We start from the raw sequence: 13,873 nt of genomic DNA on the forward strand, positions 1-13,873 counted from the left end.
TCACGGCCCAGACCCTTCGTTTCCAGGCCACTCTGCCTGGGCTTTGAGACAGTGACCAGGTGCTGAGTCCAGGAGGAGACAGAGGCAGCCCCTGTGGTAGGTGGAGTCTCAACCAGTCATCTCAGATAGTGCTGAGACTAGACTGGGCTCTGTTCTCTCCCAAGTGGCCTCCAGACCCTCAGCGACTTGGGGCGCATGTGAGCCCCCACCCAGCGCACTCTGTGCTGAGTGCAGTGTCTTCTGCTCCCACCTGCCTCGGGCCCCTTCCGAGCTCAAGCGGCATCTTGGGATCCAGTCCCCTGGAAGCACCTCTCCTTCCCGTGGGAAGCAAGCACCGTCACTGGGTGTTGGGAGGATCTTGACGCAAACGCCCAGGCCACCTCTGACCCGTATGAAGGCTGGGAACTCAAACGCTTAGAAGTCCAAGCGAGTCTCCAGAATGCAGGTGGGGCCGTGAGCAGGTGCGAGTGTGGGGGTGGGGCGTGCACCCAGGACCCCGACACACAGGAATGTGACTTAGGGGAGCCAAGTGCTTCTGGTTTTTCAAGAGAAGCCAAGAATGTGAAGTAAAGTTTAAATTTCAGCTCGACAAGTTTTAGTAAGTATAGAAAAACTAAACATAACACAACAAAGACAGACCGACCCAGGGCTGGCAGTGTGAGGCCCCGGCGAGAAGGGTGGCCTGTGGGACGTGAGGTCAGCTCTTCCCAGCACCCGGGCCAGGACCAAGGGCTGAGCCCTCAGGATCTAAAATGACCCTGCCCAGCCCGTCTGGGGATGCAGTCTGGGCGGCTGCAGGAGCATCACGCCCACCCCACCCCTGGTGGGAAGCTTGCTGGTTGGGACAGTGTGGAGTGGCACCAGGCTGCACGGGGCCCCCTGGTGGAAACCAAGGTGAGGCGGGCTTTCTGGCCTTGGCTGGGCAGACAGGGCAGGAAGTGGGGAGAAGGTGGGGTGCGAACCCTGGGCCTGCTGTGGACGTGAGATCGGAGAGGGTACGGCAGGTGCTGGTCCCATTTGGGTCAAAGAAGAGGTGATGACCCCAACCCACACCTTTGGGCACGGTGATTTGGAATGGCCTCACCATGGTCCCTGACACTTTCAACTTGCAAGTGGATGGCTGATCAGACAGCACCATGGCAACCGGTCTGAGAGGATGAGGGTGGCCCTGCTGCTGGACACACCATCATGCCCCATCAGGGCAGTCCTCCCGTGGGCCACTCCAGAATGTGTGGAGCGGCAGGACCTCCGCTGTCTGTCCACATCTGCACATCCACACCCTTCACTTCATCTGTCCACATCTGCACATCCACGCCCTTTACTTCACCTGTCCACACCTGCACATCCACGCCCTTTACTTCACCTGTCCACATCTGCACATCCACGCCCTTTACTTCACCTGTCCACACCTGCACATCCACGCCCTTTACTTCACCTGTCCACATCTGCACATCCACGCCCTTTACTTCACCTGTCCACATCTGCACATCCACGCCCTTTACTTCACCTGTCCACACCTGCACATCCACGTCCTTTACTTCACCTGTCCACATCTGCACATCCACGCCCTTTACTTCACCTGTCCACATCTGCACATCCACGCCCTTTACTTCACCTGTCCACATCTGCACATCCACGCCCTTTACTTCACCTGTCCACACCTGCACATCCACGCCCTTTACTTCATCTGTCCACATCTGCACATCCACGCCCTTTACTTCATCTGTCCACACCTGCACATCCACGCCCTTTACTTCATCTGTCCACACCTGCACATCCACGCCCTTTACTTCTTCTGTCCACACCTGCACATCCACGCCCTTTACTTCACCTGTCCACATCTGCACATCCACGCCCTTTACTTCACCTGTCCACATCTGCACATCCACGCCCTTTACTTCTTCTGTCCACACCTGCACATCCACGCCCTTTACTTCATCTGTCCACATCTGCACATCCACGCCCTTTACTTCATCTGTCCACATCTGCACATCCACGCCCTTCACTTCATCTGTCCACATCTGCACATCCACGCCCTTTACTTCACCTGTCCACATCTGCACATTCACGCCCTTCACTTCACCTGTCCACATCTGCACATCCACACCCTTTACTTCATCTGTCCACATCTGCACATCCACACCCTTTACTTCATCTGTCCACATCTGCACATCCACGCCCTTTACTTCATCTGTCCACATCTGCACATCCACGCCCTTCACTTCATCTGTCCACATCTGCACATCCACGCCCTTTACTTCACCTGTCCACATCTGCACATTCACGCCCTTCACTTCACCTGTCCACACCTGCACATCCACGCCCTTTACTTCATCTGTCCACATCTGCACATCCACACCCTTTACTTCACCCCTTCTCATCGGCATTTAAACAAATTCACTCTGCCCTGAATTAAACCATCACCCCCAAGAAGGAACAGCGAGAGTAAACCCGTGGGCACTCTGCATGTTGTTACTGATGGGTGTCAGAGCGGGGAGAAGCCGCCCTGGGCGTCTGTCCCTGGGGCACAGGAGGAGGGACAGACTGGGAGAGTGGGGCTTCGTGACTGGGCGGTCCGAGCAGAGTGACGGGTCACAGACGCAGCGCCCGGCGCCCAGCACATGTGCATGTGGACTCACACTGGTTCTCGAAGAGCAGGACCTGCATGCCGTGCAGAGAGAAGGACTGCCGGAAGTTGTACGTCACGGAGTTCTTCTTCTTCTGGAAGATCTTGGTGACCTGAGGGCAGCCAGAGACAGAGGCTGAGCCTCCCGTCTGCCCTGCCCTGGAGCAGCCCCGGGGGCTCCAGCCGAGAGGAAGCCATGGCAACCATGCTTTCCTGGAGGACGGTTCTGCAGTCAGAGGTCAGGAGGCCCTGCGGCAGGCAGCACTGGCGTGGGAGGGACGCCCGCCCGCCATGCCCTGGCCTGGGCACTGTTTTCTGTTCCTGTGAGACACTGGCACCTCCTGGCTGGCGACAAAGTGTCTCGACCCGGCAGGGAGGTGACAGGCACTGATGACACTGTGCAAGGTCTCATGTCCAGGACCCTCCAGCCACTGTAAGTGACCTTCAGCAATTAACTTCACAAAGGAAATGGAGTCAGAGGTTTGAAGTGACTTATTCAAGGTCAGGGGTGCTAAATAAAGGACTTGAACCCACACATCTGGATTCCCACGTCAGGAATCACAGAAGGGAAGCTGGTCCTCAAGCAGGTGGGGACAAGGACAGGGACCTCCGGCAGAGTCTGTGGCCTGTAGCCGGACAGAGACCGAGAACAGGCTCTCTGTGGGGCACCTTCCTCCCTGCGGGCTGACTTCTCTTCTGGGCAGGAGCTCCTCAGTCTCCCTTCGGGGAAGCCCCTCTCTGCCTCACTCAGTCGTCGGGACTCAGGAGACGGGGCTGAGCCCGGACTGCCGGGACCCACTCCGTTCTCAGGTGGAGCCTGCCTGAGAAGGGAGCCCACCCAGAGGGGAGCCCACAAGACCGAGGGACGGAGACACTGAAAGGAGTCCTGCTGACCTGTCCGAGCCTCTGACAAAGCCAGGCCGAGCCTCCAACCCCCCTCTGGACTTGTACATAAACGACGAAGCCCCAGTTTGTGGCCGTTTGCACTACACTCTGCCCCTGGTGACCCTGAGACCTAGGCTAACAGCCCCTCACCGCTAGCCCACACCCACACGCAGGCCCACGGCCAGGTCTCCTGCGCAGCAGCCACTGGCCACGGTGCGGGGGGGGCCACGTACCACCAGGAGGTCATTGAACAGGAAGATTTCTCGCTGGTGCAGTCCGAGTTTCTGGGGCTTGTTTGGGTCTGGAACCTCGAAGAGCCGGCAGTAGCAGACCAGGCGCCGGTGAGGCAGAGAGAGAACCTGCATGGGGCAAACGCCTCCTCAGCAGCCTGCCCACCTCTGGGCCCGGGCGGCACAGGGCTCCAGCCTGAGTGCAGGGAACCAGCCCCTGGCCCTCGTGTTCAAAACACCGCTTCTTACAAACCCTGTAGAAGGACCGTGTTTTCTGGCTTGTGGCAACTGTCCCACTCTGTCCTCTGGGACCGTGGGAAGCGCCAGCACCCTCCCACGCAGGTCCAGACTTCTCAGAGCTGTACGCTCCCAGGACAGTTCCTAGCCACAGAGGAATGCATGTTCCCTGAGTCCCTGCAAACATGTTTCTAGAGTCTTCTCTAGATGAGGAAACCGAGGCAGAGAGGCTGAGCAACCCGCCTCAGCCTCCCATGATGGGACCCCATGAAGCCTCAGTGTCCCCACTCTCGCAGGCCCCTCCTGACTTAAACATTTCTGAAGTCTGAAAGACCCTGTTCAGACTCTCGAGCCAGCAGTCACCACTCTGCCCTCTGCTCTGCACCCCTGCCTCTGAGCACACCTGCCACAGGCCCAGTGAGCCCCACCCTGCCGCCGGGCAAGCTGCTGTCAGGACCTGGCACAACCAACCACGGCGGGCTCTGGGAGTGCCCACCATCCCGCAGGAGCAGCACACGCCCCGGCAAGCCCCCAGAGGGCGGGCATGGTGGCAGCCAGGGAGCTTGAGCCCTGCAAGGGGCCCCCTGGCGGGATGCCGAGCTCAGCACATCAGGATGACAAGGAGCGGGAGACCATGGCCCAGCACGGCACAACAGGGAACACGTTTTGTCTGGAGCGAAAGGATAAAGGACAGGATGGAGGGATGGGGGGCGGGAGAGGTGGAGGGGACCAGCCACGGAGCTCCCGGGGGTCTGGGTCTCTCTCTCGGAAACTGAGCAGGAAAGTGGTCAGAGGGCTGTGAGCTGACTCGGCTGGCCAGCCAGGGGTCAAGACAGACACAGGAGGGGTGTGTCCTGGGACTGCCAGTCCAGCAGCGCACACGTGTGCTCTGGGGCTGCGGCTGAGCTCCACGCTGTGGGAGGGGGACCGTCCTGATGCAGGAACAAGCAGTCGGGGCAGAGCGTGGTCGGCTGGGAGCAGAGGGCCCTCCAATGCTCACCGAGGTACAGGGCCTTAGGGTCTGGGGACAGGCCTTGGTCTCTGAGCTCAGACGGGCCCAGATGGGAGGGAGGGTATCTGCTTTCAGCCAGACAGCACAGCCCTCCCCAAGTGGCTGTAAGCTCTGGGCTCGCAGAGATTGGAGGCTGGGTTGATGAGGAAAATAAACTTTCTTATTGCTCCAGAAGTTAACTTAAGCAGCCAGAAGTGTGGGCCTGGGAGTAGGGAGATAGGGGCGCCCTGGGCACCCCGGGTGAGACATCGGCCAGCATGTGAAAGGAAGGGGTACTCACACAGCCAAGCCCGTGATGCAGCGATCCAATCTGCACGGGAAACAGCACAGAGAAAGTGACATCAATGCTCCAGAAGACGCTTCTGGGCCCTGAGCCCCCCCCCAGTTCTGTCCAGCCCCCCCCACCTCCCCTTAGCTCTGTCTAGCCCCCCCCCCCAGCTCTGTCCAGCCCCACCGGGGGAGGCACTGGGGGCCTCTCACTGCAGGCTCCGAGGACACTCCAAGTCACCATGGAGCCATACAACCCCGCCTGTCGGAGTGTCAGAAGCCCTGGGTTCTCTTCCATGTTAACCCAGAAGAAACGGTTGCTATCCCCACACAGTAGAAGCCACCAGCAGAAACCCACACCCTGAGGGAGCTCACCAGCCCTATCTGGAAGGGGCATCGGGGCCCCTGGCAGAAGCCGAGGCCGGTAGGCCGAGTGGGAAGGGGGGTGAGCACCAGGCCCTGACTGCTCCCGGGACACGGACTCCACCTACCGGCTTCTTCCCCACGATGAGCTTCTCCACCTTCTGCACCTGGGACACGTGGTCCTCGTTGGTCTTCAGCTCCCGCTTGCGGATTCGCTCGTAGATGCCAATCAGGGTCTCCCGGGGGATGTCCTCGCCGTCGTCCACGCCTGGGCAGGAGACAGTGCCGGGCGTCAGCCGGGCCGGGGCTGGGGCGGCCCCTTCCACTTTGAGCCGCAGGCTCTGAGTTACCAGTTTTTACCCAAATCAGAACAGCTGTCCATTTCTCCAGTCCCAGCAGAACCACAGACCCACCATTACTGAACACCTTCCATCAACCACAAGCTCCTCAGAATCCGTCCAGCTGGACAAGCTGCCTGGACAAGCGTAGGGGGCTGCTCAGAGGGCTTTATAAACATTCCCTCGCTGACCTTGACCACACCCCGTGGGGTGGGCATACTGGCCCATCCCACAGATGAGAACGGCAAGGCCCAGGAGGTGGGCTGGGGTGGGTTGGGGTGAGGGGAGGCTGTGTGGACACGGTCTGTAAGTTCAGGCTCCCACAGGGGCCCATGTCCTCATGTCACCCCTTGTTAGCCTCAGTCTTTCTAAGCTGCGGTCTGTGAAAGAGGCCACTGGGAGCATGGTGACATCACAGGGCTGCTGTGAGAAGGTGTCAGCAGCTCGGGGCGCACTCCTGCAAAGTGCCAGCTGTGTGCTGCATCGCACGGGCAGAAGCAGGGGGCCAGGACCGGAACCCGGGTGCCCTGAGAACAGCGCCCACCGCCCACTGCACCACCCTGCACATGCTGTGAGGAAAGACACTCAGCCCTCCTGACGAGACAAACACCCCTGTTCGTCCTCAGACCGCAAAGTCCAGCAGCTTGTTAACACGCTCTGCAGGTCGGACCCTGGGGAGGGGGGACCCTGGGGAGGGGCCTCCCAGCCCTTCAGACACAGTCAAGGGCCTCCCGCCAGACAGGGACTGGCCATCAGAGCTGGGAACTAAACCCTGGCCCCTCGGGGGCCAGCCAAGCTTGGGGTGGTCCTGCCACCTGGCGGCTTCTGCTCTCTCTAGCCTTCCTGCGATGGCAGTGTCCACCACCAGGGGGCGCGCCAGCACGTGTCAAATTCCAGGGACCCTAACCCTTCCAGGGGGCTCTAACCCACGACCGGGCACAGATAAAGGAGAAGAGTAGGCATTTTAAATGCTCAACACGCTCACATCTGGACTTGATTAAAACCAGCCTTTTCTCCTTTTTTAAAAATACACCACCTCCTCCCTGGCTGCCTGAGGGCCGACCACCATCACGAACACCACGGTGACAATAAGGCCAGGACGATCAGGACCAACAGCCTCCTTCAGAGGAAGCAGAGGGTCACTGACGTCCTTCGTCCCAGCCAGACAACCGTCCCTAAGGCAGAAATGCGGGAACACTAGCCATAATGCATGAGGCCACACTGCACGTCATCTCTGCACTCGGATTCAGAACCCATGTTGGTGGGGGCCGGACAACTGGCTTTGGCATGATTTGCACGAAGGAAAACGACCCTAAACATACAACTGCACCACATGACGGTCTCAAGAAAATGGAGGCAGGAACGCAAGAACAGCACGAAGACGCCCGAGGGACGCAAAGGCCAGCGCCATGCTGGCGAGGGGTGAGGTGGGGCCAGACAGCAGGCGTGAGACTCGCAGTGACTCTGTGGTGACTGCAGGTTCTTATGAGGGGACTAATAACCTAAGAACTTTTACATTAAAAAAAATTTACAATACCGTTTCTAAGGGGACTCCAGCCCACTACAGCTGGCATTTCCCAAAGACAGGGACACTGCCCTGTCCTACCCGGGACTCCAGGGGCACGAGGCCCATGAGTTGGCGAACACGGAGTCACCTGGGGGTCCTTTCTGATTCCCTCTCTGTGTGACACCAGGAGAAGGCCCCGCTCTGGCCACACCCGGCGCGTCCCTGTCCCCCACGGCTGGGGCTCATGCTCACGGGGCGTCGGCAGCTCACCTCGCAGGTTCTTGACGAAGTCCTCCAGCTTCATCTTGCGCTCGGGCTTGACGTTGGGGCTGTACATGTCTGTGTTGAGCAGGATGATGGCGAAGGCCAGGATGAAGATGGTGTCCGGGTTCCGGAACTGCCGCACCACCCCAGGGTTGCAGATGCAGTACCGCTGGCTAGGGTCCGAGAGGGCATGGGTCAGGGCCGCCGCGGCCAGGACAGGGACGAGGTGTGCCGGTTACTCGTGAGCCGCTGACTCGGCTCAGCCTGGTGCTAATGCTGGGGCTGGTCACTCCCCACCGGGTCAAGCTCCCTGGGAAACAGGAATAACACCTGCCCAGCAGCGAGCTGGCCCTGACTGTCCACTTGTCTCTTCTCAGCTTATAATCCCACCCAGCTGACTGCGCTGGCACTGACCCTCGGGGTGGGAACCACATTCCCAAGGCTCCCAGAGCTGAGGCCCCACGGGACTAAATCCTGGCCAAGGGGCTGTGGGGGCACCTGCAGGGCTGGGCCTTAGAGGCAGAGTGTGCCCTCCGCACTCCTGCCCAGACGGGAACACAGGTGTAAAGGTGGGCATCAGACCAGAGGCACAAGGCCAGGCCCACGACAGCCGAGAAAACGCTGCTCCGTCTCGTTTCCGCGTGGCTGCTCCTGCTCTTGCGAGAGGCGCCAAACCACCAGCTCCTCGGGCGTCTGGGGGTGGTCTTCCCCGCCTCACTCTGCCTCCTCACTCGTCCCCCAGCGCCCCCCTGCCTCTACAACAGTCCTGCCCCTCCTCTAGGACCCTCCGCAGTTAGCCTCACGGGTGCACGGTGAGAGGGCAGAGACAGAGAAGAGGAACCATGGGGCCCTGTACTGGAGCAGCAGCCATGAGCACTCTGATGACGTGGACTTCTATTTTATTAACCTTTATAGCACCCCTTCCAGGAAGCCCTCCAGGTGGAAGTCGCTGAACACCTCCATCCTCCTGTGTCCTGAATCCTACTGGCCCCACCGCTGGTGCCAGGCCCAGAGTGCTGTGTTCATGGTGGGTAGGTGTCTGTCCCACCCAGCAAGGAGGTCCGAGGTCCCTACACAAAGTGTGCTCATAGGCCCGGATGAAAGACCGTGTGGTGACCTCGAACGCAGGCTCTCTGTCATGCCAGGTGCCAAGCTAGGTGGGCCACAGTCCTCAGTGGTGTAGGGCAGGTCTCCTGTTACCACCCCGCCATGGGCCAGGATGTGAGGCACAGAGAGGGAACGGGCACAGGTCACACAGCTGCTAAGTGGTGGAGCGGCCATCAGAGGCGGGACATCTGGCTGTGCAGCCTGTGCTCTGAGTACTGTGAGGAAGCAGCGGCCCCTGTCCAGGGCAGATGAACACGGATGGACTCATGAATGGACGAGGCTCATGAGGACTTGGAGGGAGAGACTATTCGGAAACTGGGCTCCAGTGCTAACCAGCACGGAGCCCGGCACCCAGAGACGCTTCTGCCTCACCCGCAGGGCCCTGCACAGGGCAGAGGGCTAAAGGGTTTATGCGACTTCCTCCCCTGATGCCCACCCCTGCCATGGCTCCAACCTGAAGGCCTCGATGAGCCGCTCCACCTTTTGCGCCTCCCCTTGGACTCGGATGTGCGCCTGGAACTTCCGGAGGGCCTCGTCCAGCTCCATGGCAGAGAAGTCCATCTCGTCCACCACACAGCTGAAACATGACCAGGCCACGTCAGTGTCCTCTGCCCACAGCCTCTGCTGGCTTTCCCATTAGGTGAGGGGGACACAGGCATGCAGAGGGTGGGCACAGAGGGGTTTGGTGCAGGGGAGCCAGGGAGCAGCCCAAAGGGGCGTGGGGCAAGGCTGCCACCCGTCTGGGAGGGCGTCTGCACGGCTCCCTCCAATCCGCAAAGAAGTCAGATTCTGGCGGAAGATCCCTGTGTGTCCAGGGAGCCCATAGAGCCTGGAAGCCAGGAAATGTTGGTGCGTATGTCTGCGTGCAGTTTTCTACAGACACGCCAGGGCCCCGAGCACACAGCCACTCTCAACAGGACCCTTTGTGCAGAACTGATGTTTCCCAGAGCACGCGCTGCCCTGGCACACAGCCACCGCCGTGCACGAGGCTGCTGGTGTCCGGTGAGGGAGGCGGGGAGCACACGTCCCTCTTCGTGGAAGGAAGTGTAGGCTGGGGCACTGACTCTCCAGAGCGAACTCAGAAAGAGTCTGTCCTCTCCCGTCTCGGGTGTGCGGAGGGCTGGCAAGGGGTCGGCGGTGTTTTTGAGACCATCCTTGTGTGCCAATCAGAAGAATGGGGGCAGAGCCTGGGGCAGCCAGCTCGTGGTTTACTTCTGTAACAAAGCTATAGCCACCTCTGCCGGGGGCCTCTGCCGGGGGCCTTGGCCGGGAGAGCCCAGTCCCACTGCGGAGCTGACCCTCCAGTGGGGGGTGGGTCTGGGAATCGCTGTTGTGCCCCCACCTTCTCTGAGCAGAGAGGCCTCTCGGTCTCTGTGGGGAAAGTGAGGGGCAGGGGCTACCTGCCCTGGTCTGCTGACCAGCACCCCAACAGGACACTGGTGTGGCAGGCAGGGTGGGAGGAGCCTGGCTCCTTCCTGAGGCCACTGCTATTTTCTCTCCGAGGAGAACAATGCACGGATTTCCTACGGACCAGAGGCCGTTGTGGATGTGGAGGCAGCAGGAGGGAGTGCAGAACTGGGGGCCCAGTTCACTGAGGAGCTAACCTGCTTTACCCTGAACTGTTCCCTCACACGGTTCAAAAGGTGGGGGCATTAGCCACGCGACCAACCAGCTGGCCTTTTCCAGAGGCCGGGAGAGACACCGGGCAGGAAGGGACGGCCCGGGCTCACTGCCTCTTCTGCGTGCCATGGGAGAAGGGCGAGCACGTACGTGAGCCCATGTGCGTGGGGGTGTGCCCAGGCCAGCCCCTCCCTCTCTGACAGTGAGTGTCCTTGCCTGTGGCACAGAGAGGTCCCTGGCAAGCACTAGGGGCAGCCGGTGGACATGTGGCTGGGCCCTTGCTCATCCCAGGGGCCACACCCTTGCCTGTCCTTTTCCCTCTGGCAGGGGCTGGGCAGACGAAAGCACGGCCACAGTCACTGATGGTCAGCTCTTTACCTTACTCCGATTTCTGTTTCTGGGCTACCTGCACAAGGATGGCACATCAGTTCATAGCTGCCTGATCAGAAAAATCCTCAAAAGTAGAAGAAAAAGCCACAAAACATGGCAAAATGGGAGAAGCAGGGGTTGAAAGGGGACAGCTGTCCATGGGCAGCTCAGCAAACGGTTGAAGTGAATGATTACTTCAAAAGAAATGAGAGAGATCTAAGCTCTGAGACTCATGTCTACTTTATCTTAATAAAGTAGTTCAACTTAAAAAATAAATCCTCAACAGTAAGCCTGGGGAATCCCACCCCCAGTACGGAGAAGGTGAGAGGACACAGGTCCTGAGCGTGTCCTGCGGGCTCTGGGGAGGGGTCGTCAATCCTGCCCACGGTGTGACAAGGACTCAGCCCCTGAACATAGCAGACACAGGTCCAGACTCGGGCCTTTCCACTCGGGACAGTCTCAAGGGGGAGTGGAGAGATTCAGGGTCCATGCCGGACAGACTCTCAAAGCTGCCAGCAGCTCCCAGGGAGAAGGAACCCATGTTCCTGCAGGGTCCCCGCAGACAAATCTACGGCCGCCAGCTCTCTGGGCTGGTGGGGAAAGTGGTGCACAGGCAGGGGCTGGATCTGACCCCCTGATCTCCCACCAGGAGAGGCCAGAGAGAGGCAGAGGCAGAGAGCTGGCTGTGGTGCACTGGAGCCTCTGGGCTCCTCCTGCTCCTCCTGAGGGCAGAGGTCAAGGCCCTGACCTCCCAGACCCTTGCCCGGCCGAATGCTGGGTGGGTGGCTCAGCCGGCCTGAAGAGGAGGGGAGGTGCCAAGGGTGCACGGGGGGGTGCCCACACGTGTGCCCAGCAAGGTGTGGGTAACGTGGTGTGGGGTGTCTAGGAGGTCAGGGGAGGCTCTGCTGTAGGTCCCACGAGCAGGGTGAGCCCGACAGGCCACAGGGCCTGAGGTGGGAATGTGACAAGCCGCCCAACCCCAGGCCGAGAACTCACTCCAGGACGTCGCGGTTGAACTGCTTCTGTCTGTTGCCCAGGAACTCGCCGATCATCTGCCGGCTCAGGCCCTTGCGCTGCAGCAGGAAGTGGGCTACTCCCACCGGCGTGTCCGGCACGAAGCCACGCTCAATGAGGTACTGGATGCCCTTCTCAGGCTTCCTGGGGGGGGACGACAAACGACAGGCTCAGCCCTGGCAGCCCCTGCCCCTCCAGGCTTGCTCTCCACTTCCGTGGGCACGCAAGGTGCCCCAGCTGACCCCAGGTCCTGTCCCACCCTGAGCCTGCAACATGGGGGCTCCCAGCACTGCTCAGACCCTGCACCAAGAGTGGGCTGGGCTGGGCCAGGGAGCAGAGCCGTGTGTGCCGGAGCAGGGACCCTCCCCAGGAGCAGAGCCGAGTGTGCCGGAGCAGGGACCCTCCCCAGGAGCAGAGCCGTGTGTGCCGGAGCAGGGACCCTCCCCAGGAGCAGAGCCGTGTGTGCCGGAGCAGGGACTGCCCCCAGCTGCCCTGCATGGCCCCACACACTGGTCCTGCCCACCAGCTCTGTGCTGGTGCCCTTGCTGCACCTCCAGGCAGACCGGAGCACCGTGCCCAGCACATGCTGGCCTGCCGTCCACCTGCCCACAGAGAATATGCAACGTCTCATCGTGTGAGCACCCCACACTGACTGCTTACACCCCCTTGAGGCCAGCGCTCTCGTACCTGTCCTGTCTAGGAGCCCAGCAACCCTGTGGTGCCTTGTTGCAAGGACTTGCAAACAGGGCCTGGAATGATTCCCACGCTAAGCACTGTAAGATGTTCGCAGGGTGAGCCCCAATTCATGGAAGAAAACGGAGGAGCGGCACATACCCTTCCTGGGCCCTGACGAGGGCTTGGAGGCGCTGAGCGTGCTCGCGTGCCCTGTGAGCCACCGACGTGCCGTGCCTTGCAGCCCCTCCCCCCGCTGGGCCTCCACCTCCTGCTGTCTGTGTGGCACACCACAGGCTTGGCCGACCTCACAGGGAGGTACTGGGGTCCAAGGAGACAGGGTGAGGGGAGGGGCCACATGTGACCCTTGGAGCTCAGGTGTCCTCCTGACGACCCCAGAACCTGAGGAGCCGCAGAGCCCCAGGGTGCACCTGGCACCCAGGCCGGCATGGGAGCCGTCGATCTGGCCGCTGACTGGGGCCAGCACTACCCCTGGCTCCAGTGGGCAGAGGTCAAGTGTTCTGCTGTCCACTGCAGGCGTGGAGATGAGGGCCCATGTCGGCCGGCCCGTCAGGGCTGCCGTTCCGGGCCGAGAGCAGGGTCCTGCAGATGCCGCATTCTGACCCGCAGGCAGGAGTGGACTGCTGAAAGCTGACCCTGCTATTTCTGTCAGTGATGACCACACCCCCTGACCTCACCCCAGGATTTCGGCCGGGAGCAGCTGGTGGCACAGGGGCCCTGCTCCCTCACCCCTGCCAGCTGTACCCTGGGGCCCTTGGGGCAGCTGGTGGCATAGGGGCCCTGCTCCCTCGCCCCTGCCAGCTGTACCCTGGGGCCCGTGGGGCAGCTGGTGGCACAGGGGCCCTGCTCCCTCGCCCCTGCCAGCTGTACCCTGGGGCCCGTGGGGCAGCTGGTGGCACAGGGGCCCTGCTCCCTCGCCCCTGCCAGCTGTACCCTGGGGCCCGTGGGGCAGCTGGTGGCACAGGGGCCCTGCTCCCTCGCCCCTGCCAGCTGTACCCTGGGGCCCGTGGGGCAGCTGGTGGCACAGGGGCCCTGCTCCCTCGCCCCTGCCAGCTGTACCCTGGGGCCCGTGGGGCGGACCTTCTGAACAGAGCTCTGGACGGGCCGGAAGGACAGGACCCTCCCCATTCCGCGTGCTGCTCTGGCTACAACCTGCACCGAGGCAGGGCTGATCCTCGTGCGCTAGGCCCAGGCCGAGGGGGTCTCAGGAAAGGGCACCCCTGCCATATGCCAGGTGTCCAAGGCTCTTGGTTCTTAGCTGAGTGAGGACCAAGGATCCGGGCCCTGCCTGCCCACAGGAATGTGACAGTCCCTGTTCCCACCTCTGGGACAAGTTCCTGA

At 61.1% G+C, this 13,873-nt stretch overlaps 1 protein-coding gene across 10 annotated transcripts in view; it reads right to left on the bottom strand.

Annotated features, from left to right (window-relative positions):
- The window catches only part of IQSEC1 (IQ motif and Sec7 domain ArfGEF 1), a 205,598-nt gene that overhangs the window by 11,564 nt on the left and 180,161 nt on the right, over positions 1–13,873 (bottom strand). For all 10 annotated transcript variants that reach the window (XM_066241778.1, XM_066241771.1, XM_066241768.1 and 7 more), the window contains 7 exons: positions 11,822–11,983; positions 9,291–9,413; positions 7,736–7,902; positions 5,749–5,888; positions 5,271–5,300; positions 3,745–3,870; positions 2,640–2,739 (listed from right to left, as the gene is read on the bottom strand). In XM_066241778.1, the coding sequence (XP_066097875.1) occupies positions 2,640–2,739; positions 3,745–3,870; positions 5,271–5,300; positions 5,749–5,888; positions 7,736–7,902; positions 9,291–9,413; positions 11,822–11,983 (848 nt within the window). The remainder of the gene's footprint in view (positions 1–2,639; positions 2,740–3,744; positions 3,871–5,270; positions 5,301–5,748; positions 5,889–7,735; positions 7,903–9,290; positions 9,414–11,821; positions 11,984–13,873) is intronic.

This window comes from Saccopteryx bilineata, chromosome 8 (assembly GCF_036850765.1).
Source record: "Saccopteryx bilineata isolate mSacBil1 chromosome 8, mSacBil1_pri_phased_curated, whole genome shotgun sequence".
Taxonomy (NCBI): domain Eukaryota; kingdom Metazoa; phylum Chordata; class Mammalia; order Chiroptera; family Emballonuridae; genus Saccopteryx; species Saccopteryx bilineata.